Here is a 27,740-nt window from a genome sequence, read left to right on the forward strand (position 1 = left end):
ACAAGGATCTCCCCGATCTCAGTCATGGACTTGCCATCCCCTGTTCCTTTAACCACTCCTCCCATGGCATGGGTTTGAGTGGGTCCCTTGTCATCTGGGGTGAGTTAAAGGATGTGGGCCCTGGAGACAGGGCCGGTCCCAGTGTTGGCCCTGGTTCTCCTTAGAGCCCTCTCCACGGGCGGAAGCATCTTGTCTCTGAACTTGAGCTTCCTCAGCTGTACAGTGAGGCACCTCGTGCCTCCCTCCCGTGGCCAGTGCAAGGAGTAAAGGGCTCGTTGTGTCACAGGCCTGTAAAAAGGGTTTCCCTCCTGTCGCCGCCCCTAGCTATCAAGGTGGCGCTCAGAGGGAGAGTCCAGGAGGTGGGCTGGAAATGGGACCCGCTACAGAGACCCCTGAGGAGACCCCATAGGATTTCCCCCCCTCCCCTGGCCGCTCGAGGGGCTGGAGAGAAACAGATATGAGAAGGACACAGGGCAGTTTTCAGAAACCCTTCTGGAGGGAGGGGTCTCTCTTTACTGGCGTGGATGAGGCGGTCTAGTTGGCGGGCATCATAGTGAGGCGGGGGGCCTTCGGAGTGGTCAGATGGGGGGACAGGGCAGAGCTGGTGTAGCTCAGGCTGTGGGGACCGGTGGTGGGCGTGTTGACAGGGCTGGCGGCGGACGGCGGGGAGAGGGAGGTCAGCACCACGCCGCCCTCGTCCAGGGAGCGCCTGTAGGGCACTGGAGCATCATTTCGGAGGTCCTGGAGGGCCAGGTAGGCCTGGAGTGTCTGTGGGCAGAGGAGGGCGAGCTGGAGGCTGGTGTGGGTGGGGCTGGCCCGGGCGGGAGCTGTGCCACAGCTCACTGGAAGGTGCCCACAATTGGGCTGCGTCTGTTGGGAGGAAGGGGCGCCTTCTTCCCTCTTTGCCCAAAGTCACAAAAGGGGCTTGCGGAGGTCCTGGGGAGCTGGGTGGAAGGTTCTAGCCCTCTTAACTCACACCACCCCGCCCTGAAGGGAAGACACTCCTCACCCAGACGAGGATGGAGAAGAAAGCGAAGGTGATGGCGGCCTTGACGCTGCTGCTCCCCAGGAGGAATTGTCCGGGCGGCGAACGCTGCCACTGGTTGGCCAGGAAGCAGAATCCCACGGACCAAATGCCTGCCCAGAGGGCTGGGGGGTCGAGGGAGAGAAGAGGGGTGGAGGGGGGGGTGTGAGGTGGGGAGAGAGGGCTCAGGAAGGGTGGCTGGGGCTGGGGGCTGGGATCTTGCTGCGGCCTCTCCCTCCCAGCCGGCCGCAGAACACCCCCTGGAGTGGGGTGTGCCGTCCACTACGGGCCTCGCCAGCCACTTGCGGCTTTTTATGTTTCACTCAATCAAAAATTCCAATCGATTAAAATAGAATTAAAAAAAATTCCACCCCTTGGTGGCACTGGCCACACGTCAAGTGCTCGGCGGCCACACGTGGCCCGTGGCTCCTGTGTTGGAGAGTCCAGGCACAGAACATTCCCGTCCTCACAGAACCTTCTCTTGGACAGCACTGGACTCAGTGACCTTTAGGGGCCCTCCCAGCCCTAAGTTGCTGGAACTGGGCAGGTGCAGAGAAGGGAGAGGAAGGAGCCTGGGGCCTGAGGAAAAGGAACGAGCATTTATTTGGCGCTTACTGTGTGCCGGGCTCTATCTAGGGTGCTCAGCATTGGTTAGGAGGCCAGGCCTGGCTTGGAAGCCTGGATCTGCCACTCAGCAGCCATTACCCAACCTCCTCAAGCCTCAGTTTCCTCCTCTGTGAAATGGGAATCTGAACAGGACTTCCCTCCCTGGGTGGTTCTGAGGAAGAAATGAGACAGGCATGGGGAGCTCTTGAAGTGGTGCCTGACACATGGGATGTGCCCGGTAAATATCAACATCACTGCAGGAGTCCCTTCTCGAATTTCATCCTCAGAAAAACCCTGAAGGTGAGAGTTTTCATCCCAGCTTCTACAGAAGCTCAGAGAGGGGAGAAAACCCACACACTGAGGAGGCGCCAGAGGTGAGATTTCAAACCTGGGTCTGTCTGACTCTGCGCTCTGCACCCTACTTCTGGCCACTGCCACCGGTGGCTTTTCAAGAAAGGTTGTGAAGAAGGGAGGTGAATGCGAGGAAAAAGCTGGGCAGGAGAGAGGCTTCTAGAATTAGTCTGGGCGTCAGAAGAGATCACCCTTACCCTGAGTCTAAGGGATGGGCAATGATTCCCCGGGAGGAAACAGCGGACGCAGAAGAGCTTTGAGAAGTGAGGGACAAAGCTTTGGGTCACGTGTGGAGGACGGTCGTGGCCGGCTGGGTGGTCAAGGGCAGTGCCCGGGGGGCTCACCGGCCAGGATGAAGTCCAGGAGCTGGAAGGCCGTCTTGAAGCGGCTGCTGGCGATGTGGCCCTCATGGGCGTCCAGGGCGAGGAAGGCCAGGCAGCTGAGGAAGGCCAGGAGGCCGGCTCCCACAGCGAAGCTGCAGCCCGCGTTGCTGCTGTTGAGGACACAGTGGAGCTGCGAAGAGTTGGTCTTGTTCTGGTAGCCGTCAGTCAGCAGGGAGGAGAAGACGATGAGGGAGAAGACCTGTGGGTGCGGGACGGGGGTTCCCAGGGGCCGGAGCAGAGCTCAGCATCTCCCCAGACTGGCTCATCCTCCTGGGCGGGTCCCCATCACTGGGCGTGGTTCACCCTCCTGGTGGTTCTGACCCCTCCTTCCCGATCACATCCTCAGAGCTGCCCAGAGCCATCCTCCCGCTGCCTCTCGGCCCCTCTCCTCCATCCCAGCTCAGGCCTCGTCCTCCCTGCTGGGCCCTTGCCCCAGCCTCTTCCCCGGCCTCCCTGCCTCCAAGTCTCCCCACACGGCCCCCCAGGGGCTCTTTCCACACCCTGCCCCTCCCAGCTCCCAGCCCCGCACCCCCATGGCTCTCTAGCAGCCCCAGGACAGAGTCCCAGCCCCTCATCTCCCCCCCACTCACCCCTACCTCGCTCACGCTCGCCTTCTGCCCCCAAACCCAAGTACCAATACGAAATGTACTGTGCCCGGGATACGGGAAGAGAGGGCAATAAGTATCCGCTATCCTGTTGATTCTCTCTGCCTTCAAGTCTTTCCCTCTGGCTGCCACCTCTTCCTCCTCTCTCCCGGCTCCACTAATTCCTCTCCATTTAAGAAAAGGAATTTGTGAAATATTCCAAAGACATATAAAAGTACAGAGAGAAGTGTAATAAACACTCAGTACCTAACAAACATTCACCTTTTGCTTCAAGGCTTTTTTTTTTTTTTTAATATATTTTGGCCACGCCACACAGCTTGTGAGATCTCAGTTCCCCGACCAGGGATCAAACCTGGGCCACGGCAGTGAAAGAGCTGAATTCTAACCACTAGGCCACCAAGGAATTCCCAAGGCTTTTTTTTTTTTTTTTTTTTAAAAGCAAATACAGCCTGGGACTTCCCTGGCAGTCCAGTGGTGACTCTGCACTTCCACTGCAGGGGGCACAGGTTCGATCCCTGGTTGGGGAACTAGGATCCCACATGCCACACGGCACAGCCAAAAAAAAAAAAAGAAAAAAAAAAAGCAAATGCAGGGCTTCCCTGGTGGCACAGTGGTTAAGAATCCGCCTGCCAATGCAGGGGACACGGGTTCGAGCCCTGGTCCGGGAAGATCCCACATGCTGTGGAGCAACTAAGCCCGCGCGCCACAACTATTGAGCCCGTGTGCCACAACTACTGAAGCCTGTGCGCCTAGAGCCCGGACTCCGCAACAAGAGAAGATGCCGCAAGGAGAAGCCTGCGACCGCAAGGAAGAGTAGCCCCTGCTCTCCACAACTAGAGAAACTAGGTCTTCACGTGCAGCAACGAAGACCCAACACAGCCAAAAAAAAAAAAAAAATAGCAAATGCAGCCTCACCGATATGCTAGCCCTGTCACCTCTGTCTGTGCACACACTGCACAGAGCACACTGGGGTGGCACTGTCCACCTGACCCTGTTCATTTATGAAACCACCGATGTACTCCACAAGCACTAGCCTGTGTCATCCTTACAACCACCCTAGGATGTGGGCACCCTCGTTTTTTTAGATAATGGAGCTGAGGCACAGAGAGGGTGAAGAGTGGCCCAAAGTCAGTCAGCTAGTGGGAGGCAGTGCCTGGATTTGAACCCAAGTTGTCTGGCTCCTGAATCTGCTTTAACCCCTGCTGTATATGCTGCCACCGGCTGGACCAGAAGTCCTGAGGGCAGGGGTTCCCATCAATGAGATTCAGTGACAATCTGAAGCCCAAGTGATTTGTCCCAGATGGTCACAATGCAGCGTGGCAGGGGCCACACCAGTTATGGAAGGAACCAGTGTGTGTATGTGATGGGGGGTGGGAGCTGGTCCAGGAGGGCTTTCTGGATGCGGTGAGGCCTGTAAGGAACGCTGCAGGGTGAGAAAGGCTACGGAGTGGGATCTTGTCGGAGGGTCAGTAGGGAGTCATGGAATGGCTGAGAGCAGGGGAGGGGCGGGGTCAGCTCCGGGTATATGAAGACCCCTGTGGGGCCATGCAGAGTTGGACTGGAGTGAGTGAGACTGGAGGCTGGGAGGCTGGGGAGGAGGCTGGGGCCTGCGCTCAGGGAGAGAGTCAAGGTTTGAGCAGGAACTGAAGTCAGGGGGCCGGATTTAGGAAGAAGTAAGGTGAGATCTGAACTGCACCTTAAAGAATGGGGAGTTTTGGGGAGTGATAAATTGGGAGTTTGGGATTGGCATATACCCACTACTATATATAAAATAGATAATAAGGACCTATTGTATAGCACAGGGAACTCTACTCAATAGACTGTAATGGCCTATATGGGAAAAGAATCTAAAAAAGAGTGGATGTATGTATAGGTATAACTGATTCATTTTGCTGTACACCTGAAACTAACACAATATCAACTATAATCAACTATACTCCAATAAAACTTAAAAAAAAAAAAAAAGAATGAGGAGTTTTGCAGGCAGACAGGAGGAAGGACATTCCAGGCCGGCCAAACCATGTGTGCAAAAGCCAGATGCTGCAGAGTGAAGCTCCTGCAAGGGTTGGAGACAAATCTCATCTGAGGGATCTGGTGTGAGGTGAGGCTGGAAACACAGGCAGGGCCCAGACCCTCTGAGGCCTTGAACACCACACCGAGGGGCCTGGACTTGGGAGCCCTGGCAAAAATTAATTTTCTAGCTTGGACTTAATTTTATGCATGGAAGGGTTCTGAGCAGAGGATGGCCAGCGTCAGACAGGGAGTTAGAGAAAATCTCCCTGGTCATGATGGATGGGAGGGCCCAGGCAGAAAGGCTGAGGCCAGGGCTCTGGGGAAGCCAGTGATATTTAGGACGCAACATTGGACTTGGTGATTGATTGGATGTGGTAGTGCTGGGGACAGGAGGGAGGGAGGAGACAAGGGGAAGGTAATTCATTAGAATTTGAACTCCTCCTGGACAGGCTGCATGTGGGCCCCTTCTCTCTACACCCAGCACCCAGCACCAGACTGGACCTCTGCAAATGTGTTGAAAGAGTGAATGACTTCGGCCCTTCTTTTTTCTCCTGCCCTGCCCTTCAGAGTGGGGATGGGAGAGGCAGAGGATGGACCCCTAAACTCATCAGCCTCTGTCCATTCTCCTCTCTCCTTTGCCTTAATTGCCTTCTCTGAATAAAAAGAACAAATAATAATAATAATAATGACTAGTCCCTCTTTTTGTCCAGCACTTTAGCATTAAGGGAGGGTATTCACATCCGTTCCATTTCAGGGCTGCAGCACTGAGTCCGCAGAAGGGGAGCATCTTGCCCTGCTGGTCCGAGGCAGAGCCAGGTCAAGGACGGGAAGGCCCATTGATCATTTTTGAGCCCGAATTCATTTTACCTGCGCTCCCTCCCTGCAGCCCCGGGGGCCCCGCGTGGTCGTGGTTACTAATCCACCGCCCTTTCACAGGTGATAAATTGAAAGCCGTGACGGTGCAGTGGAAAGAGCCAGCCGCGTCTGACTCCGACAGCTGTGTGGCTGGCCTTGGGCAAATTGCTCACCTCTTGGAGCCTCAGTTTCCCGGTCTGTCTCTGTGCTGCAGAGACGTGGGCACCTGCCCCTGATGGTAATTCTCATGACTGGCCAGAGACGGGAAGCGTCCTCTCAAGGTTAGTCATGGGGGGAGGGGGTTGGAATCCAGCCCCCTTGACTTCCAGGCCCGCGGGCTGTCTGTCCACTGACCCCAAAAACTTTGGGCTGCAGCTGGACATGCAAGAAGGGGGCTTGGCTGGGCCGGAGGGACCCTAAGCCTCTGAAGTCCGAGGCCGACCTCCTTCCACACCCATCCTGGCCTGTCCCCAGGGAGGGAGCAAAGATTCATTAGTTATGGCACCAGCTGGCAGGCAGCTGTGAGAAGGACGAAGGACGGGAGGACCAGCTGCCCGGAGACTCCCTGCCGAGGAGCTGGGCCAGGGGGGAGGGAGGAGGGAGGCGGCAGGCAAAGTCCGTGACTGAAACGTCTGGCACGGTCGGAGGCCCTTCCCCCCAGCCCTTCCCCACCCCCTTCTCCCTCGCCACCGCCCTTCCTGCTGAAGCATCGGAAGCCAAGCCCATGCATCCTTCTGACTCGCTCTCCAGCTGGGTGACGTCCTTGGGCAAGTCGCTCAACCTCTGTGAGCCTCAGTTTCCCCTTGGGTCCAACAGGTGTAATGATGCCCACGTCATAGGGTCGTGGTGAGGAGCGGAAGAGCGAAGGACAGCGAGGGACTTGGAACTGGGATGTGGAATGCACTTTTCACCTCTTCCTTTGGGTGAGAATGACGATGGACATGAGTCCCCACCACCCTATGCCCCCCAAACCCATCCCTCTCTCCTCGATCACAAGTTGGTCCCAATAATAATCGCTATCGGGCTTCCCTGGTGGAGCAGTGGTTGAGAATCTGCCTGCCAGTGCAGGGGACACGGGTTCGAGCCCTGGTCTGGGAAGATCCCACATGCCGCGGAGCAACTAGGCCCGTGAGCCACAACTGCTGAGCCTGCGCGACTGGAGCCTGTGCTCCGCAACAAGAGAGGCCGCAATAGTGAGAGGCCCGCGCACCACGATGAAGAGTGGCCCCCACTTGCCGCAACTAGAGAAAGCCCTCGCACAGAAACGAAGACCCAACACAGCCAAAAATAAATAAATAAATAAATTAATTAATTAATTTTAAAAAATAATAATAATCGCTATGGAAGGAAAGATGGCTACTTGCCAGGTGCACGCTAATCAGTTTAGGGGCCTTGATTTCATTTTCACACACAGTCTTTCCTGGTGAGCGGGAAGGACTATACACAGGAGGGTGTGGAGGTTCAGACAAATCAAGTCACTTGCTCAAGGTCACACAGACCTGGGGTGACCAGGGAAGTTATCAAATAAAACGGGGCACTTCTGAGAATCAAAGGAGGTGCCGCTGATAATTACGCCAGGACCAACCCAGGCAAGCAGGGGAGGATGTCACTCTACATGGAGACCATGTGGCCGAACCAGGATTCTCAGTCAGGCCGGATCGATCCTTCTGGAATAGGACCCTGCATTCAATCCCGGGCATCCCACCTACTCTCCTGACCCCGATCAAATCTCATCATCTCCCTGGACCTCGGTTCCCAACTCTGTCAAAGGAGTGCCGTGGAGGCTGCAGAGTGTAAAGCCCACAGTCACAGCTTTAACTCCTCAAGCACTGAGGTCCAGAGAGGAGCAGTGATCGGCTCAAGGTCACACAGCAAAGTCGGGGGCTGAATGAGGATCTGACCCCAGGTGTCTTGACTCTTCGCGAATGCGGTAATGATGAAACGAATGCAGGTAAATCCCTTGCTTGGCACTGTGCCTGGCACATAGTGAGCACCCACCCTCTGGCATCTTAGGTCTGCATTACATATTCTTATTCTCTTCCTACCTCTGTGCATCTTTCCCCCCAGAGGCCCCAGCCCCTGCTCCTCTCTTGGTCCCTTGTCTGAGAGGTAGAAAATGAATGGGCTCTGGCATCTCACAGACCCCAGTCTGATTCCCTGCCTCTTACTGTGTGACCTTAGCCAACGCTGTCCAATGGAACCATCCACCATGATGGAAATGTTCTAGATCCTTACTGTCCAATATGAGAGCCGCCAGGCTGAAATGTGGCCACTGTGACTGAGGAATGAATTCTTTTTTTTTTTTTTTTTTTGACCGTACCATGCAGCTTGTGGGATCTTAGTTTCTCCACCAGGGATGGAACCCCGGCCGCCTGCAGTGGAAGTGCAGAGTCCTAACCCCTGGACTGCCAGGGAATTCCCTGAATATTTTATTTTATTTAGTTTAGATTAGAATAACCACATGTGGCTTGTGGTTACCAAACTGGACAGCACAGCCTTAAAAAAATTATTTAACTTTCCCTGATCCTCAGTTTTCTTCTCTCAAAAATGGGGCTCCATGGCACCCACTTTGCAGGGTTGTTTCTTCCCAGGAGAGTTAATAAGTGCTCAGAATAGCGCAGGGCCTATAGTTAGATGCTCAGTAAAGGGTGACTTCCCTTATGAGCTCCCTTTGGCTTCATTTTCCCCATCTGACCCCTTCTTCTCCCCCCCCCCACTCTCTCTGCTCTGGGTCTGGGAGGTGAGACACCTGTTTCCTGTCACCCACGGGGCAGCCGGGCCACAGGAGGGCCTCACCCCTGCGAAGATCCGCGCGATCGTCTTTGGCCTCTTGAGAAACTGCACGGCTTCACTGTCGGCCAGGTCCTGGAGGCTTTCCGGGATGTGCATGCCTGCCGTTCTGCTGCCCAGGCCCTGGGAGGCCGGAGCAGGGATGCTGGGCGCTGCCTGCTGGGCCCTGCCGTCCGGAGGCTCCAGACCCACCCCGGGGCTCAGCTGCTGCAAGACAAGAGGGATGGTGGGGGGATGGTTAGCGTCCCAAGTGCGGGGTAAAGGGGCTGCCAGGGGTCCCAGGAGTAGGGGGCAGGGGATGGGAGGGTCCTTGTGGTCCCAGGATGGGGTTATATAGGGTGAGGGTTCTTAGGAGTCGGTGCACGGGTGAAGGAGATGCTGGGGTAGGGGTCCTAGAGATGGGGGTGCAGGGTGAGAGGGTGGGCTGATGGTCCCATGAATTGGGGTGCCGGGGGAGGGGGCTTCTGAGAATTCCAGAGGTAGGGGTACAGGGTGAGGGAGCTGCTGGGGTCCCAGGAGTCAGGAATGCAGGCTGAGGAGGCTGTAGGGTGAGGCGGCTGCCGGGGCCCCAGAGGTGGAGGTGCAGGGTGGGGAGATGCCAGGCCAGGGAGAAGGAGCGGGGAGAAGGCAGGATACTGGGGTGATGCCCTGACACAGGAGCCAGAGGGCCCATTTTAAGGACTGTGTTAATGGGATTTTCGAGGGACTAGGGGTGCTGGAATGGCGATCAGAACCCCGGGGAGGTGTGAAACAGGGGGATCCCTTTCAGGCTTTGGGGTGACAGCACCCGTAGTGGAGACCCCAGGCAGCTCAGGGTAGATTTTAGGCTGTCCTCGTGATTGCGGGTGATGGCCTTAGAATCAGGGCCTCCCCTCAGAATTCAGGTCCACCTTCATAAAAGTGTATTTCCTCAAGTCGGGGGTCTGGACCTCAGATGTGTGGGGAACATGGGCTCGGAACTCAGCTGTCCCCTCAGAATGAGGAGGTCGTGCCCCCGGCACTAAGCTACCTTCAGAGAATCGGGGTCTTCCCTTTAAGGACGTGGAAGGGGGGTGGTGACACTTGGGGGTGATGCTGCCTGACAAAGGGTCACCTCTGCTCTGGAGGCCGGGTCAACGTCACCTGAAGGCCGGCTCTTCCTTCCGCCCACCTTCCCCTCCTGGTCCTGGCCCCACCTCAGCCTTCTTTTGGTTCCTCTTTTTCCCGCCTTTTCGCTCCTGCTCTGCTGGAGCTGATTGGCTGCGCCAAAGCCCCGCCCCCTCTCTTTCCCCGCCTACTCTGGAGCTGACAGGAGCAGGGGCGTGGCCTCAGCGGACGTTGGGCCGCCCGCCGTTGGCAGGCTGCGCGCGGAAGCCCTGCACCGTCCCAGAAGTCCCGGGAGTCTGGCGCCCGCCCCGCCCCTTTCCCTTTGAAGCTCTTGGACAAGGAGATACTTCTGCAGCGCATGCGCCGAGTCCAAGGAACGCGAGTTGTGGAGCAAGGCAGGCAGATTGCGCGTGCGCAGTCGACACAGGGCGTTAGAAGAAGAAAATGGACCCCGCTCAATGACCCAGGCATTGCGCATGCGTCTTACTGCGGACTGAAGCCGAACCTCGAAGGACCAGGACGCTCTTCTGCACATGCGCAGGAGGCTCAATGACAGTCGAACGTTGGCTAAGGTGAGGGAAAGGGTGAAGGATTGCCTGGCCGGGGGTGGGCGGCCCTGCACCCCTATGTAGCCTTCCGAGCATATCATATGCTCTTAAGATCCACCTGCCGCCTAGACCCCGCAGAGACTAGTTGTGCCACCACAGGGCTTCTGGGCCCGCAATACGCTCCAGGACTTGAAGACCTCTGACCCCTGCCTAGGACTCAGGCCAACTGAGCAGTGTGGGAGGGGACGGACAGGAGGGCCTACGAGGCGGGCGGATGGGCTCTGCGCCCTTCCTGAGGTAGAAACGGCCCCTGGAAGTTGGGACACGGAGGTGGAGAGGGCGCCTTTACCCCCAGATGACCTTTGACTTATGCCCATTTCCCTCGTTTAGGCTGCGGGGAAAGGGTCTGGCCATGCTGCATGTGACCCGAGGGGTCTGGGGATCCAGGGTCCGAGTATGGCCCCTGTTGCCCGCGCTCCTCGGCCACACCCGGGCCCTGTCATCGCTGGCGGCCAAGATGGGGGAGTACCGCAAGATGTGGAACCCCACGGAGCCCCGCGACTGGGCCCAGCAGTACCGCGAGCGGTTCATCCCGTTCTCCAAAGAGCAGCTGCTCCGCCTCCTGATAAAGGTACCGCCCGTCCCGGGTCTAAGAGCCTGGGAACTACGAATCCCGGCAGGCCTCGCGGCGGTACAGCCCTTCATGCTATAGAGGGCTGCCCTGGCGCCCCTAGGGAGTTGTAGTTCTTGTTCCCTTTATAGGCCCAGGTGGGCGTGGAGTGAGTTGTAATGCAGGGGACTGACCTTTGAGATGCAGATACAGCAGCAGTTCCAGACTCTAGCTTGTTCTGGGGGCTGGAACAAGCACTCACTGGGGCATGGTTTTGCCCTCTACAAAATGAGTAGAATAATCATCCTCATCATTACTATTACTACTGCCTAATAATAATTATTATACCCACGAAGCTATAATTATAATGATACCACACAGAGCTCTTATTATATGGCACTGTGCTAAACATTTCCCACATATTATTGAATTATTGAACAACCCAATAAGAGAGGACCCACCATCATTCCCATTTTACAAATGAGGTAACTGAATCAGGAAAAGGGCAGTGACTCACCCAAGGTCATGACTAGTGGCCCAGATTTGAACCAAAGTGGTCTGACTCCACAGCAGGGCAGGGACAAGGGTGAGGCAAGTAGGCACTTGCTCGACCCTAACAGCTTACCCCACTATTGCCATCATACTTGTGATTATTCTGTATTATCATTCATTCATTTAATAATTATTGATTAAACACCTATATGGACTAAGTCCTGTGCTGGGCTTTATCCATACACAAAAGTATACATACACACACATAAACACACATGTACATACATATACGGACACACATAATTACATCACATTCTCACCATTGCTTTTTTGAGAAAGAGGGTATGATCCTCTGTTGCCGATAAGGAAACAGGCTCAGAGAAGTGATGACATTCACCCCGGGCACCGAGATAGGAAGCATAAAAAAGTGGTTAAATATGTGTGCTCTGGAGTCAGATGGGCCTGGATTGGCCACCACTTCTCTTTATACAGACAGTGTAGCCCTCAGCAAGTGACTTCTCTGAATCTAAGTGTCCCCTCTGAACAATGAGGGTTATAATTCCGTCAACCTCCTTGCATCCTCTAGAGGATGATATCATGACAGCAAACAGTGCCTGGCACACAAATAAGGAGTGACTGCTGGTCAGTAAGTGTCAAAGTGGGAACTTGAACATCTAGCTCTTCGAGCCATCTGTTTTTCACTCTCTGGAGCTACCTCAGTTTCTTGGCCAGTGAAATTGATCAACCCTTGTCCCTTCTAAAAAACGTCCAAATTTTAAAGAGCCCAGAGCTCTGATTGTCTGTCTGGGCTGCCCAGGAAAGAATTCCTCCCCATGAGGAAGTAGGGAGAGGCCTAAAGATAAGTTTTGCTTCCCGAGGTAACAGGAGTTCCATTCCAGTCCTGCGGAGAAGGCGGCTTTGGAGGAGTTCGTGACCCATGTGAACTTTTGCACCTTGTTCCACTACCATCACATCCTGGCCCAGCTGCAGGTGAGGACAGGGCCCCTCTGGCCCCGTCATCCTTGTTTGCTTATCCATTCATTAAGCAAAAATTCTCTGAGCGCTTACTTGGAGCCTGGCCCTGTTCTAAGCACCGGCAATGCAGCAGTGAGCAGAACAGATGAAGCCATGCCCTTGTGGAGGTGACATTCCAGTTGGGGAGATGATAAATCAATAATTATAAAATATGATACCCAGGAGTTGTAAGTGCTATTGAAAGTGGAATAGAGAGGGACGAGAAGGGCACCTGTTTTAGACAGGGTGGTCAAGGAAGGCTTCTCTGAGGAGGTGACAGGTGAGCTAAGACCTGAGTGAAGCGATGCAGCGAGCCCGATGGGTGTCTGGGGAAGGACATTCCAGGCAGAGCGAAAAGCAAGTGCAAAGGCCCTGAGGTGAGAGAGGGCCTGGAGTGTTGGGGGAATGGCAATGGGACCACTGGCTGGAGGGAGAGAGGGCAGGAGGTGAGAGCAGAGAGGGAGTGGGGGAAAATTGTGCCTGGCCTTGTGGGCCACGCAGAGGACTTGGCTTTTATGCTAAGTGAGCTGGGAGCCGCCGCAGGTGGGCTCTGAGCAGAGGAGGGTCATGAGCTGATTCGGGTGTCAATAGGATCCTTCTGGCTGCCATGTAGGGAACAGACGGTCAGAGGCAGGGAGATCTATTAAAGAGTCTATTATGTTTGTCCAAGTGAGAGATAATGGCAGCTCCCACAAGGGTAATAGCAGTGGAAGTGGTGAAAAGTGGCCAGACGCTGCTAATGGTCCGAAGGCATCAGCATTCGGCTGTGTGGGCGGGGCCTTGAGAGAGAGAGGAGTCAAGGGGGCCTCCAGCGGTTCAGGCCTGCTTCTCCCGAAGGATGCAGCTGCCACTTACTGAGACGTGGAAGACAGAGTGGGGGGCAGGAGACAGGTCTGTGGGGAAGATTGAGAGCTCGGTTTTGGACTCAGAAATTTGAGCTGCCTATTGGACAGCCCGGTAGAGAGAGGGACTTGAATGCCCACAGGCTGGAGGTCAAGGGAAGGGGCTGGGCTAAGAAATAACCCTGGAAGTATCTAGATGGTGCTACATGCAGCCACCAGGGGGATTAGTCCTGAGGAGTGAGTGCCAGTCCTGAGGTCGGGGAGGGGAACTGGAAGCAGTGAGGGGGCTGGATAAGGAGCAATCAGAGAGAAGTAGAGCTCCAGGAAACGGTGGAAGCCAAATTCTCAGCACCCTCCTCCTCCTTCTCCACGATCTTGTGTTGGGCGTCTCCAAGACCACCCTCAGGTTCCCTGATTTTCACGAGGGGCTCACAGAGCTCAGAAAAGCTGTTATGCTGCCAGTCCTAGTTTATTACAACGAAAGGAGAACAGACAAAATCACAAAGGAAAAAGGCAAGGGGATGGGGTCCAGGAGAGACCAGGTGAGAGCTTCCGGTTGTCCTCTCCCAGCAGAGTCACAGGAACAGTGCTTAATTCTCTCATCAGTGATGCATGACAACACGCAGGGTGGGTGATAACCCACCGGGGAAGCTCACCTGAGCCTTGGTGTCCAGGGTTTTTTATGGTGGTTGGTCAGGCAGGCGTGGCTGACCGCCTACGTGGCTGATCTTACTTACTTAGTCTTCAGCCCCGCCAGAGGTCAAACTGCTACTTTATGGCCCCACCATGAGTCACATTGTTAGCATAGACTATCAGGTGTGGCCCAAGCCCCTGGTAAACCAAGATACTCTCATCAGGCAGGATAGTCCAAGGGCTTAGAGGTTCCCTCCCAGGAGCCCACCAGTTCTTTGGAATGTGCAGGGTTTGGACAACCCAGGCCTGCCGAGTTAACCCTTTACCGCTCCTGCCCCCCTATAGCTCTCCTCTTTGCTTTGATGAGGGGCAACATCGGCCCCTCTGTGTCAGGCTCAGCAACTCCTTCCTGCAGAACCGAGGAGCAGCTGCCATCAGTCCCATTTGCAGAAGCAGAAACTGAAGCTCCAAGAGGGCCCAGATGTGCCCAAGATCATACAGGTCCCAAGTGGCAGAGCCAGGATTTGCACCCCTGTCTCCTGGCCTCCAAGCTCTTCTTTGGAGCACTTTTTTAAAAAGTTATTTAAAAATATATTATTATATAAACATTTAAATATATTGAAACAGAAAGCATATACAGTGAAGACACACATTCTCACTGAGGCAGCAGGTTTTAAACGGAGACACTGAGAGGGTTGGGTAGAAGCACCAAAGGTGAGTGAGACACACTGGGTGACCATTTGCTGGTGACCTATGACCTAAGTCCCTTGAGGAACCAGGCAAAGAACAAGAAGAGCCCCAGTTCAGGCACCAGCTTTGTCGTTCACTAGGCGTGCGGGTGACCTTGTCAGGTGACCTCTCTCTGCTCCTCCTTTCTCCTACGCATTTATTCATTGAATTCACTCACTAGATATTTACTGAGCGCCTACTGTGTCCCCCGAATGGTTCCAGCCCCCAGGACACAGCGGTGAGCCTGAGATGTGTGTATCTGCCTCATGGCGTCATGTTCTAGTGAGGGAGACAGACCTTTGACAAGGTAAAGAAGTAAAATATGTTAAGAGGTGCTAAGTACCATAGATAGGGGTGCCAGATAAAGTACAGAGCACCCAGTTTACTCATTTCCTACTGCTGCCATAGCAAATTACCATCAACTGGGTGGTGTAAAACAAGAGATTTATTCTCTCAGAGCTCAGGAGGCTGGAAGTCCAAAATCAAGTTGTTGGCAGGGTTGGTTTCTTCTGGAGGCTTGCAGGAAGGGAACAATCCTATGCTTCTCTCCCAGCTTCTGGTGGGTGCTGGCAATCCTTGGCTTGTGGACACATCACTCCAATCTCTGTCTCCATCTTTACATTGCCTTCTTTTCTGTGTGTTCTTTTCTGTCTCTTATAAGGACACTCTCATTGGATTTAGGGCCCACCATAATCCAGTATGATCTCACTTTGATCCTTACCTTAATTATACCTGCAAAGACCCTATTTCCAAATGAGGTTGTATTCTTTTTTTTTTTTTAATTTATTTTATTTTATTTTTTTTATTTTTGGCTGCATTTGGTCTTTGTTGCCACACGCGGGCTATCTCTAGCTGTGGTGAGCGGGGGCTGCTCTTCATTGCAGTGCGTGGGCTTCTCATTGCTGTGGCTTCTCTTGTTACGGAGCACGGGCTCTAGGCACGCAGGCTTCAGTAGTTGTAGCATGCAGCCTCAGTTGTTGTGGCTCGTGGGCTCTGGAGCACAGGCTCAGTAGTTGTGGCACACGGGATTAGTTGCTCTGCGGCATGTGGGATCTTCCCGGACCAGGGCTCAAACCCGTGTCCCCTGCACTGGCAGGCGGATTCTTAACCACTGTGCCACCAGGGAAGCCCGAGGTCGTATTCTGAGGTTCCAGGGGGACATGAATATTTAGGGGACAGTATTCAACCTTCTATACCCAGTTAAATTTGAATTTCAGTTAAGCTATGAATTTTTTTTTTAAGTATAATTATGTCCATGTAATATAATCCTTATATATTGCATAGGACATACTTAAACTAAAAAGTTATTTGTTGTTGATCTGAAAATCCAATTTAACTTGATGTCCTGCATTTTATTTCTTTTTGGCTAAATCTGGTAACCCTAATTAAGAAGAAAAAGAAATCAGAGGTATTTTTGCAATTTTAGGTAGGGTAGTCAGGGAAGGCCTCAGTGAGGGGGTGACATTTGAGCAGCGACCTGAAGGAGGCCAGAGTGAGCCATATGGAGATCTGTGGGAACGATAAGTGCAAAGGCCCTGTGGCAGGGGTGTGCATGGTGCGTAAGGAGGAACAGCAAGATGGCTGGTGGGGTAGAGCTGAGTGCCCAAAGGGGACAGGGCTGAAGATGAAGTCAAAGAGGGGACCTGGGGCCAGATCCTGCAGGGCCTTGTGGGACACAGTGAGGACTTTGCTTTGACTCTAGGTGAGGTGGAAGCCAGGGGAGGGTTCTGTGCAGAGAATAGGCGTGAGCAGATTTAAATTACAACAGGCACCCTCTGGTGGCCGTGCCGGGAACAGACTGGGGGTGAGGATGGGAGCCGGGAGCTGGGAGTCCCGCGCTGAGGCCACCACAACAGTCCAGGGGGTGAGAAGTGGTCAGATTCTGGATCTATCAATATTCCGAATGTGGTGCCATCAGGATTTGCTGATGGGCTGGAGAAAGAGAGGAGTCCAGGATGACCCAAGGCTTTGGGCCTGAGCACCCAGAAGGATGGGCTTGGCCTCTTCTGAGATGGAGAAGATGGGGGGCGCCATGGGGTGGAGTGGGGGGGGAATTGGGGAGGGATCATGTTTGGGGAGGAGTTTCAGGACCCCAGTGTGGGACATAGAAGGCTTGAGAGGGGGGTGGTGGGGACGATCGTGAGTCAGACGCTCTCCCCCCTGTGCAGGGATGAATTAAGACTGTGAAGGCGAGGGTCTGTGTGAGTGGATGTCCACACTGACCTTGATGTCTGTACCAGGGTCTGTGTGCAAATTAGAAGAAAGCACCCCTTACCCTAGCCTGGGGCTGTCTAATATGATAGTCACTATCTACACGTGGCTGTGTAAATTTGAAATAATTGAAATTAAATAACAATTTAAAATCCCATTCCTCAATTGCATCCACCACGTTTCAAGTGCCCAGTGGCCATCTGTGGCCAGCTGCAACCTATTGGATGGTGCACATGGAGATGTTTCCATCATTGCAGGAAGTTCTTTTGGATGGTGCTGTTCTATACCCTTTATTTCCTTATGAAAAGATGATAAATGTCTAGGTCTGCAGCATCTACAATGGTACAATTTAGGTCTGGTACCTTTGTGAGGGGACATCTAGAATGGTTATTTTGTTGGAAGATAGGGATTAGAGGATGTTATTTTGTGGGCTTGATGTTGGATTTGAGGCAACTGTGACATCCCTAAAGAAATGTCAAGTGGAGAGTTTGTTTAGTTCCTATAAAGGCTTAGCTGCTGTAACAAGCAGACCCCACAAGGCAATAGTTTAAAGGAGGTGGAGGATTCTTTCTCTCCCACTTAACAGCCTTGTGGTAAGTGGGCCAGGGTGTATAGGCAGCTCTGTTCCACATGAGATGATGCCGGGACCCAGGTTCCTTCCATCTTGTTGTTCTGCCATCCCCTTAGGGCACTATCTTCATCTCTGTGGGCTCAGCACTGGGTTGTAGGCAGAAGAGCATTCTAAGCTGGTAGAACAAGGAAAGAGTGGAAAGTGCAGGGGGGCAAGAAGTGAGGGAGGAGGTGTACCTGTCACTTCTGCTCACATTCTGTTGATGAATTCTCCTAGCCACACCTAGCCTCTCAGAGGAAGATGGGAAATGTAGTCCATCTGGGCAGCCCCATGGCCGCCTTCACCTCTATTACTGTGGCAGAAGAGGAAGACAGAGCTCAAGCACTGGAAATGGGTATTAGGTCTGGAACTTGGAGGAGAGGTCCGAAATGGAGATGTGGGTTAGGTAGTTATCTGCGCAGAGGTGGTGTTTAAGGGCATGGGGATGGCAAGGTGACTTAGAGCGAGCTTGAGGGAAGAGAAGGAAAGAGGGCCTAGAATCAAGCCATGGGATACCCCATCATTTAAAGGATGGGGCCAGGAACATCCTTATGTGTACCCACAATCCCTCATGCAGTGACCTAGCTCATTTTTCTTCTCTCTGACTCTCTCCTCAGGCCTTGTATGACCCCATCAACCCTGACAGGGACACCCTTGACCAGCCTTCACTTACAGACCCCCAGCGTCTGTCCAATGAACAGGAGGTGCTTCGGGCTCTGGAGCCCCTGCTGGCCCAGGCCAACTTCTCCCCGCTCTCAGAGGACACCCTGGCCTACGCTCTGGTGGTCCATCACCCTCAGGATGAGGTCCAGGTGCTTGTCTTCCAGAGGAGAACCAAAACTCCCAGGATGCCTTGGGGTAGAGGTGGAGCCTTTGGGAAGCAGAGGCTGCCGGGAGTTGTAGTCCTGAACACAGGGCACTAGCCCTTGTGGCACCTTTGGTGAATTAGAAAAAGGCACCTCTTTCTCAGGTCACTTCACTGCCATCTGTTGGAAAAGTATCATAAGATACAGGTCTTCTTAGGACTAGAGACTTTATCACCATCTGCCAGAAAACCAATACAGCTGTCCTTTGGTATGGGGGGGATTGGTTCCAGGACCCCTGTGGATATAAAAATCCCCGGATGCTCAAGTCCCTTATGTAAAATGGCATAGTATTTGCATATATATATGCACATCCTCCTGCATACTTTGTCATCTCTGATTACTTATAATACCTAATACAATGTAAATGCTATGTAAAGTAGTTGGTGGTACACAGCAAATTCCAGTTTTGCTTTCTGGAACTTTCTGGAATTAAAAAATTTTTTTCTCCATGCCGTAGTTGGTTGAATAAATGATGTGAAACTCACGGATATGGAGGGCTGACTATAATAAATAATATCAGTACAAAATACTCACCATTAAAATCAACAAAATTAGGGCATTCCCTGGCAGTCCAGTGGTTAGGAGTCAGCGCTTTCACTGCTGGGGCGCAGGTTCCACCCCTGGTCAGGAAACTAAGAAGATCCCATAAGCCATGTGGTGCGGCCAAAAAAAAAAAAAAGTCAACAAAATTATAATAAAAATACTAAAATCTTCCAAAGTTCCACATTTTAGTGATTTTTAAGATGTGCTTTTTTTCCGAAGTCATACTTTACTGTCTCTGAAATTGGGATGTGACTTACAAGGGTTAGTGTGAAATAGTTTAATTGGCAATATATTTTCCCTTTTAGTTGCTTCATAAAATAATAAATTATAGAGTATCTTAAAATCAATGGCATCTTAGATTCTAGAAAATATGGTAGTAAAGATGACTGTGATGTGAATGGCACCATCTTGGGTGTTGTGCCCTTGTGCAGTATACAACATGAACAACCATACGTGGCTGTTCTGCCTACACACTGGGTGATGATAAGCCTGGGAAGTGGGGGGCAGGGGATCATCTGGGGCAGGGGCATCTAATTCGAGTATCCCGCACTCACACCCCAGCTTATGCTCAGCTGCCCCTGTTTCCTTCTTCCCCCTTGGCAGGTGACGATAAATTTGGACCAGTATATCTACATGCAGTTCTGGGCCCTGGGCCAGCGAGTCGGGCAGATGCCCCGTAAGTCCAGCGTGGGCTCCAAGCGTGGCTTCTTCAGGTCGCCCCCTGCAGAGAGGTGAGGCGGCCCTTGTTCCCCAGCTGCAGCGAGAGGGAGCAAGGTTAGAGTCGAGGGGACTGACAGGTCAGTGTCTGGATTTGGGTGTCTGGGACCCGGGTGGGAAGTCAAGAAAGGGGGAGAGGTGAATCAAATACTGCCTTTTCTTTCCAAGGAGAAGTAAGAACTACAATTCCCAGGGGAAGAGAAAGGGTAAAGACATTTTTCTCCATTTTCCTAATGAGGAAAACTGAGGCTCAGAGAGGGAAGACCACATTCTGAAAAACTGGTACCACCAGGATTCTGATGAACATTATGTTTTTAACAGATATTCAAATACAGAGTAGGGTCAGGAGAGCCAGACCTTCTCACAGTCAGCCAGTGGACCTGTCAATCACCCAATCCTTCTGGAAATCAGTGTATCAAATACGGTCACGAATCCAAAAACAAAACACAACAAAAACCAAAGACAAAAAGTCTCTTATATCCTTTAAACCAGTAATTCCACTTCCAGGACTCTCTTCCAAGGAGATACTTATACTTGCAGACTCTGTGTTTAATTATCTGTCTCTCATGCTGGCCTATAAGCTCCACAAAGGCAGCTCCACAAAGGCAGTGTTGTCTCTCCAGAGCTAAATAGCACTCCCTGGCACCTAGCAGATACTCTGAAATATATATAGAATTTGAATTTGAAAATTAACTAAAGTAATAAACTATAATGGAAAATTAAAAAAAAAGAATAGAAGTATATACATATATACATGTGTAACTAAATCACTTTGCTGTACACAGGAAACTAACACAATATTGTAAATCAACTATACTTCAATTAAAAAATAATTAAAAAGATAATTAAAGAATCTTAGCTCTCATTTATCAAGTTCTTAAAATCAGAAGCAACCTATGTGTCCAATAATAAGGGATCGCATCATGTCACTGATCCCTTATTGTTGGACACTTTTGTCTGACTTTCCTCCCACCATTGTTACTTAGCTTTTAAAATGATGATGTGACTACAGAGCCAGAGAGAGTGTCCTAGGGTTGGAGTGGGGCTCCCTGGGGTGGTCCTGACCATCCTTGCCCCTCCATCTCTGGCCATCAGGAGATACTTTAAGCGGGTGGTGCTAGCAGCCCGAACGAAGCGGGGGCACTTGGTGCTGAAGAGCTTCAAGGACATGCCGTTGGAGGGCCTGGAGCAGCTGCTGCCCGAGCTGAAGGTGCGCACGCCCACCCTACAGCGGGCCCTGCTCAATGTCACATTGGTCGTCTCGGGCGTGGTGTTCTTCGTCAACGTGGGCATGGTGGTGCTCTCCGACCTCAAGATGGCCACCTCCCTGCTGCTGCTGCTCTTCACTGCCTTCATGGGCCTGCGGGCCGCCAAGGTAAGCGGCCCACCCCGCCAAGCCTGCTCCTTGGTGTTCAGCCAGGTCAGGCCACCCTATCGTTTTGTTTCTCTTTTTGTGGATTATTCCTGCTTCGTGCTGTGATTCCTTTCCTTTCCTTATTTACTCAACACAACCTTGGGCAGGTTTCTTGAACTCTCTGTGCCTCGATTTCCTCATCTGGAAAATGGGTATAATAGCAAGACCTGCCTGGTAGGGCTGTTGTGAGGAGGAAATGAGTGAATCTGTGAGGAACACTGGATGCAGGGCTGGCACGTGGCTAGTGGGACACAAGTGTTCACAGCCACTCACTGCACGCTTAGTGACGTGGGAAGGGTGTGTGTTTTAGAACCAGACTGCCTGGGTTTGAATCTAGTTCTACCGTGTTCTAGCTGTGTGACCTTTTTTTTTTTTCTTTTTTGGTGGCCGCACCGCGTGGCATGTGGGATCTTAGTTCCCCGACCAGGGATCGAACCCATTCCCCTGCAGTGGAAGCGTGGAGTCCTAACCACTGAACCTCCAGGGAAGTCCCTAGCTGTGTGACCTTGAACAAGCTGCTTAACTTCTCTGTGCCTCTTTAAAGTGGAGATGACAGTGAGGGTTGTTGTGGGGATTAAATGAATTAATACGCATACAGTGCGGAAAACAGAGCCTGGCACATAGTACAGAAGGTATTATATGAGAGTTCGCCATTACCATTATTACTAATATTATGACTGATTGGGCTCTTGTCTCCTGAGGCTGGGCTTCCCCATCCTGGCCAGGTGTCACTATCACCAGGGGAGCTCTTTTATAAACGCAGCCTCCTGTGTTCTAGCCCATATGGACTGAATTGGAAACTCTGGGACCGGGGCCTGTATTGTTAACAAGCTCCCTTCCTGATTCCGCTACACGTGAGTGCAGGGCCGCCTCATCCAGTTGTGCAGGTTGTTCAGCATCCAAGGATGCGCGGCCGAAGGGACAGTTGGGGGCTGGAATCCAACTTGTGCTTTGCTTGCTGAGCCGCGAGCTCTGTCTCGAGGCTGAGGTGGCCTCGAGGGGCTGCCTTTTACTGATTCTCCCCCGGGTTGGCACTGGCCCCAGGAATGGGGACTGGCATGAAGTGTCTGTTGTGCCCGATCATTCACTTGCTGGTTCATTGGTTTTCAAGCTGTTTTCAGCCATCCCAATGGGCTCGTAGGCAGCCTGGTTAATAAATCCCACAGATAATAACCAGACTGCGCTGGCTGAGAGGGTTGCGGGGGTGGGGGGAGCACTTCCTACCTAGAACCAAGGGTCAGGTGGGATTGGAGGGAAGCTCTGAAAGGCGGGGACTGAGCCTTTCAGGGGGCTGGGTGAGCACAGCTTGGGGGGATCTCACAGTGATGGAGTCTGGGGTGCAGGGTGGTGAAGCGAGGCCCCAGAGGGAGTGGCGAGGGCCTTGAATGCCAAGGCAGGGGCCCTGGACTTCAGCCTCAGGGCAGGGGGCTATGGAAGGGCTGTAAGCATAGAGGGCATGTGGCAACCACGGACAACGGAGGGGAGGGTGCCGAGCTGGTCTGGGGAGGATATACACAGTTCTAGCCCAGGGAGGACTATCCATGCCACCTCTCAGTGGCCCGTGGGGATGGAGGGTCCTGAGCCTCTTGGGCTCTGACGCACCCAGTTTAAAACCCAGTTCACTAGTTAATTTATTGCATCCCTTAGACATGGCTGAGCCTCCATGCCTTAACTTTATCATTTATTTATTTACTTATTTATTTATTTGGCTTGTGGGATCTCAGTTCCTCAACCAGGGAATCAGCCCGGGCCATGGCACCGAAAGCACCGAATCCTAGCCGCTAGACCACCAGGGAACTCCCTCCATGCCTTAAATGTGGGCCTCCCTGGCCTCTGGCCAGCTGCCCGCACAGCATGCATCTTCCCCTAAACCCCCTTGTCCTCCCGAGTTCCCTGTCTTGGGGCAGATGCTCAGATCAAACACCTGGGAGGCTGATTTTGCCGCAGGATACACGTCCCTCTTTCTCCCTCCACCACCCCCCCCCCGAAAGAGCTCGTCCACTTCCGCGGTTTCCACAAGCAGCTCCCCATCATCTCCTAGATCGGGCTGCTCTGTGCTCAGCCTGAAGCAGCCAAGTTGGCCAGGTGGAGGGCAGCATCTCTCCCACACCTGCTCCTCCTCCTGGTTCTCCATCTGTGGTTGACCCCGTTGTCCCCCAGTCACTGGCTAGACACCTGGAAGTCGCCCTGGCCCTGCCCCCCAACCCGTCAGTCCTCAGCCCGTCCTTCCTGCCTCTCCCACTCCAAGTCTCTGTGCCCATCTCCTCTCCTCTCTCCTGGCTCCAGCTCAGACCCTCTTCCTAGCCCCCCCGTTGGTTCCCTCCAGCCCATCCCCATTGGCCCCGGGGCTGGCCCTGCTTCTCCCTTGCTCACAACTTGGCATCGGAGACCTTACTTCCCCAGCCTCATCTGACACAATTCCCAGCTTCAGCTCCACCAAAATATACTTGTAGCTCCTCCCCCCGCTTCTCTTTTCTTCTCTCCCTTTGCATATGCTGTTCTTCCTTCTGAAATGTCCTATCCCCGTTATCGGGCTGACCAACCCTGCCTCAGCCCTTACCCTCAGCTCAGAGGCTCCAGAAAGCCCTCCCAGACTTCCTGGGCTGAGAAGGCTCCTGCTGTACTCTGGTTCACTGGGGGCCCCCTCAGCCCGGCACAGGCAAGGCCCGTGAGGCAGCCTGAGAAGGGTTATTGAGCTGGCATCCCAGAGATGCCGCAGGGCCGGTCCTGCCCTGGAGGGAGAGGTGCGGGGCACACGAACAGACAGCCACGTGCCTGACGGAGGTCGCAGTGGGCCCTGCAGGAACCCGAGGATGCATCTGCCCGTCTGTGGGAAGCGACGACCATCCTGAACCTTGACAATGAGGCAGTGAGTGTTTCCCAGGAACAGCTAGAGCTGGCTTGGCCTGTTCCAAGGCCCAGAAGCCTGAGAGAGCAGGGTGTGCTCAGGGCAATGCTCGGGGTTAATTGACTAATTCAGTGCGGGCTGCGTTCAGAGGGGAGAGGCAGGAGGTGAGTGGGAGAAATCCTCAGGGGCCAGGCCATGGAGTTTGGACTCTCTGAGGGCACGAGGGAGCCATGGGAGGGCTGTGAGCAGGGGAGGAGCAGGGTCAGTCCCGGGGCTGTGCGGAGACAGACTGGAGTGGGGAAGACTGAGGCCGGGGCGGGGGGGAGGCCGGGGCTGTGCACTAAGTGGGCTGGAGGGGAGGGGACCCGGCCGAGAGAGTCAAGGCAGGAGGCTGGAGCCAGATCCTGACAGGCTGGCGAGGAGGAGGCGAGGATGGTGCCCGAGGTCTGGCCTGTGATGGGCTAGATGGTGGGGCCACCCCAGATAGGGACCCCAGGGGAGGAAGAAGCTGCGCCGGGAGCTGGGTGAGAGGAGACACCACACTCAGCGTGGGCCGCGTTGAAGGGAACATCCAGGTGGCCAGTGGTGAGCCCTCTCCAGGGGGAGGTCTGGCCTCATCTGCGTGCCGCGGAGTGGCACGACCTGCTCACTTAACCTGCGAGAATTCTACTCCATAAGCTTGGCAGAAAGAGGCACACAACCCAACGTGTTTTTCATACCAGACAATCTGGAACGCACGCAATTCCTGCATCTTGCCTCCAACCAAAGAAATGGAGATTCGTTCCAATGCGGGGACATTAACCAACTGTGCTGGCCTTGTAAGAAGAGAGTGCAGTTCACACAGAGCATGTCATTGGTACTGTGCTGGCCATTTCAGCGATCTTCCAGGGCTGTGTTCATTTCAGAGGCATTTCACCTTAGGTCTCCGAGTAAGATGGGCAACACTCTATGGGCAGAAGATACTTGTGTTTCAAGGACCAGCATCCAGCAAGGCGTGTGGACGAATATGTGTAGCTAATGTTTCAATGCTTGTGACTGGCCAGCCTTTGTGCCAAGTGTTCTATTAACTTCCGGAGCACTTCCTGTCATCTGCCTTGGTTCACAGACAGCGCTGCCCGAGGACTCAGGTCTTAGCCACAGCCTCACGGCTGGAGGGGGGCAGAGATGGGGCTGGCATCCAGGCCTGTGGGCTGCAGGACCCAGCAGCCTTGAACTCATTTGGTGGATGAGAAGAGAAATCTGGGTGGAGGTTCTGCATGTGAGCCCCAGAGGGCACTGGTGGGGTCTCATTTCCCTCCTTAGGGACAACAAGGGTGGGGAAGGGGGTCCAGGTGAGGCGGGGCCAAAGGTGGGGGAGGGGGGCAGCCAATAGACAGCTGGGCCCCAGACCTGGCCCTCCCTGCCTTCTTCTCTGAAAACGGCTATCAAGTATTTGTTGTCCGTTAACACTTCTCTTTGACAATTTAACATTTAAAACCTTTTTTTTAATTATGGAAAAGTTCACACAGATGCAGAAATAGAATAGTGTAATAAGCTCCCTTGTAGCCAGCACGAGCGTCAGCAGTTAGCAACAGTCAATCAGGTTTCACCTAAAGACCGCCTCCCCGACCGCTGGATTATTTTCAAGCAGATCCAACACGCATCATCTGGAAACACTTCAGTATGTGTCTAGACGATAAGGATTAAAAAAAAAAAAAAATCATAGTAACAAAAAGTGCCCAGACTAAAACTCCTATGGCCCGGAAATCCTCGAACACATCCATTAATACGTGGCTCAGAGGAGCAAACCAGGGGCGAGAGCATGTGGGTTAAACATACAAATACCCAGGCCCCAGTCCTGGGGACCTGAACCGAAGAGGTCTGGGGAGGTCCCTGGAGCCCTCGGGAAGGGCTGTACCAGCGTAAGTGACCCAGGGGTGTGTATACGGGTGACGGTGCGTGCTGGGTGGGGGGGGGGGGGGTGTTTGGATGGGGGTGTGGAGCCCCAGCACGGCCCTGACCCTCCCGGATCTCGTCTGGCCTGCAGATGTTCGGACAGCGGCGCAGCGTGCAGGCGCTGGAGCTGGCGCACATGCTCTACTACCGCAGCACGTCCAACAACTCGGAGCTGCTCAGCGCCCTGGCCCTGCGCGCGCAGGACGAGCACACCAAGGAGGCGCTGCTGGCGCACAGCTTCCTGGCCCGGCGGCCCCGGGGGGCGCGGGGCCAGCCGGAAGGTAGGACTGCGAGTGCCAGGTGGCCCACCCCGCCCCGCCCCCTTTGCAGCCCCGCCCCCGCGAGGCCCCGCCCCTTCCCAACGCTGCCTGGCTCAGACGTGGCCCCACGTGGAACAAACTCCACCCTGCCCCTACCGGGTTGAGACAACCATTAGTCCCAAGTGGCCCTGCGCCAGTGAGACACCATCCCCACGATGCCCACCTCCCAGTCCCGGCTCGCGCTGGTGAACCCGATTCAGCAGTCGGGACCCCTGACCCAGCTTCTGCTCTTCCCTGGGGTGACCTCCCTCTCCTAACCTCAACCTCGGTAGGAGTCTTGGATCAGGCTCCTGTTGTGGCATGCTCCCCACTCCCCGCCCGCCTCTTCCTATACGTGAACCCAAACACTTCCTACAAGACAGCCTTATCTGTTACCTGTGTAAGCGCCAGGTGGTCCCTCCCCTGAACAAGAGTCCCTGGCTTGTCCCCAGATGAGAGCCCCAAAGCTGAGCCTCCTAGGCTTTGTCCCACTCCCCTAGGCTTCTCCCAAACCCAGACCCCTCTTACTCGCCGTGCTGCACCCTCCCTGCTGCGCGCTCTCAGTCCTTCCAGGTGTGTCTGACCTCCTCAGGACACCTGCCTCTCCCTCTGCAGAGACCTGCCAGTGGCTCCAGTCGGAGGTGGAGAACTGGCTTCTAGCCCAGTCAGGCTGTGACGTGGCCTTCAACGGCACTCGGGCCCTGGCCCACCTGCAAGCCCTGACCCCCAGCATCGGGATGTACCCGCCCCCGGGTTTCCCCAAACTAGACCTGTTGGCTACTATCACTTCCCCCAAGGCCGCACCACCCAGCACTGACGACCCCTTATAGAAACCTCTCTGTCCCGCCCCGCCCAGCCAGCAGGTTGGGAACTAAGCTCCGCCTCCTCCTCGACAAGCCGTCAATCACGGCTATGATGCTTCAACACTCCACAACTTCCAGTTACTTATTACTACTTAACGTTACTCTGTTTTCTTAAACAAAGTCGCCCATCAAGGCAGCCAGCTGTTGCTAGGCCCCCTCTTCGGATGAACAGCCAATCAAAGCTTTTTGGCTCTGCTTTTGTTCCATCTTGGTCCCCCGCCCCGCCCCCCCCCACCGTAAACATTTAAACGTGGTGCCAGCCAATCACAGCTGTGCAACGCTACAAACCACCAGGCAGAGTTGTTAAACTGTGCCCTCTCGAGGCTATATATCACTGTCTTTTTAGCCTGTACCGGGCAAACTGCCCATCGTGTTCACCGAGGCAGAGCTCCAGCCCACGTCCAATGAGAGCCTTTTAGCCCGGTTCTCTGGCAAACCGCCAATGACAGCTGTTGGGCACAACCAACCTTGGGCAGCCAGTTGTCCCTGCATGGAAGCAACCAATCAGAATTTTTAGAGAAGACCTGATCTTTCTATCAATTGCAGCTACTTATAAGGCAGGCCATTTGGTCAACTGTCGATCAGCTTGTCCAGGCTGAAGGGGTTGGGAGCCTTGTGCCAGGCAGAAGGCTGGGCCAGGAGGAACCAGAAACTATCCTCACCCCAAGGCTCACGTCCACTCAGGCCCCAACAACAAAACTCAGGTGCCTTCCCTGCCCAGGTCCCTCACCCTTTCTACAGAAACTACCTCAGCCTGGATCTTGCCTCCACCAGTGGCCTGTGCAATATTTATTGGTCTATCAATTTCTCCCCTGTCCCCTCTCCCAAAGGAATAAATCATGTTTCATAAATC

The 27,740-nt window shown here is 53.8% G+C and overlaps 2 protein-coding genes and 1 long non-coding RNA gene across 8 annotated transcripts; 1 reads left to right on the forward strand and 2 right to left on the reverse strand.

Moving 5' to 3' along the window:
• Positions 1 to 507: 507 nt before the first annotated feature.
• SYNGR4 (synaptogyrin 4) lies at positions 508 to 9,999 on the reverse strand. Of its 5 annotated transcripts, none has more exons than XM_059904207.1 (5): positions 9,803 to 9,999; positions 8,634 to 8,834; positions 2,326 to 2,563; positions 1,010 to 1,149; positions 508 to 768 (listed from the first exon to the last, which is right to left on the reverse strand). In XM_059904207.1, exons 2-5 carry the CDS (start codon positions 8,724 to 8,726, stop codon positions 535 to 537), a joined length of 705 nt encoding a protein of 234 aa, XP_059760190.1. In that variant the 5' UTR covers positions 8,727 to 8,834; positions 9,803 to 9,999; the 3' UTR covers positions 508 to 534. The 5 variants fall into 5 exon arrangements, with proteins under 5 accessions (XP_059760190.1, XP_059760188.1, XP_059760187.1 ...); XM_059904205.1 differs by having other exon boundaries at positions 8,634 to 8,831; positions 9,750 to 9,999; XM_059904204.1 differs by having other exon boundaries at positions 8,634 to 8,831; positions 9,721 to 9,999.
• Positions 9,989 to 27,738, forward strand: TMEM143 (transmembrane protein 143). Of its 2 annotated transcripts, none has more exons than XM_059904200.1 (8): positions 9,989 to 10,285; positions 10,652 to 10,892; positions 12,249 to 12,353; positions 18,020 to 18,214; positions 19,415 to 19,542; positions 20,624 to 20,903; positions 25,817 to 26,006; positions 26,640 to 27,738. In XM_059904200.1, exons 1-8 carry the CDS (start codon positions 10,263 to 10,265, stop codon positions 26,852 to 26,854), a joined length of 1,377 nt encoding a protein of 458 aa, XP_059760183.1. In that variant the 5' UTR covers positions 9,989 to 10,262; the 3' UTR covers positions 26,855 to 27,738. The 2 variants fall into 2 exon arrangements, with proteins under 2 accessions (XP_059760183.1, XP_059760184.1); XM_059904201.1 differs by lacking the exon at positions 9,989 to 10,285 and adding an exon at positions 10,293 to 10,558.
• Positions 25,253 to 26,876, reverse strand: LOC132353198 (uncharacterized). Its single transcript, XR_009498971.1, has 2 exons — positions 26,553 to 26,876; positions 25,253 to 25,458 (listed from the first exon to the last, which is right to left on the reverse strand). It is a non-coding gene; the product is annotated as an uncharacterized LOC132353198 (long non-coding RNA).
• Positions 27,739 to 27,740: the final 2 nt, after the last annotated feature.

Source organism: Balaenoptera ricei, chromosome 19 (assembly GCF_028023285.1).
Source record: "Balaenoptera ricei isolate mBalRic1 chromosome 19, mBalRic1.hap2, whole genome shotgun sequence".
Taxonomy (NCBI): domain Eukaryota; kingdom Metazoa; phylum Chordata; class Mammalia; order Artiodactyla; family Balaenopteridae; genus Balaenoptera; species Balaenoptera ricei.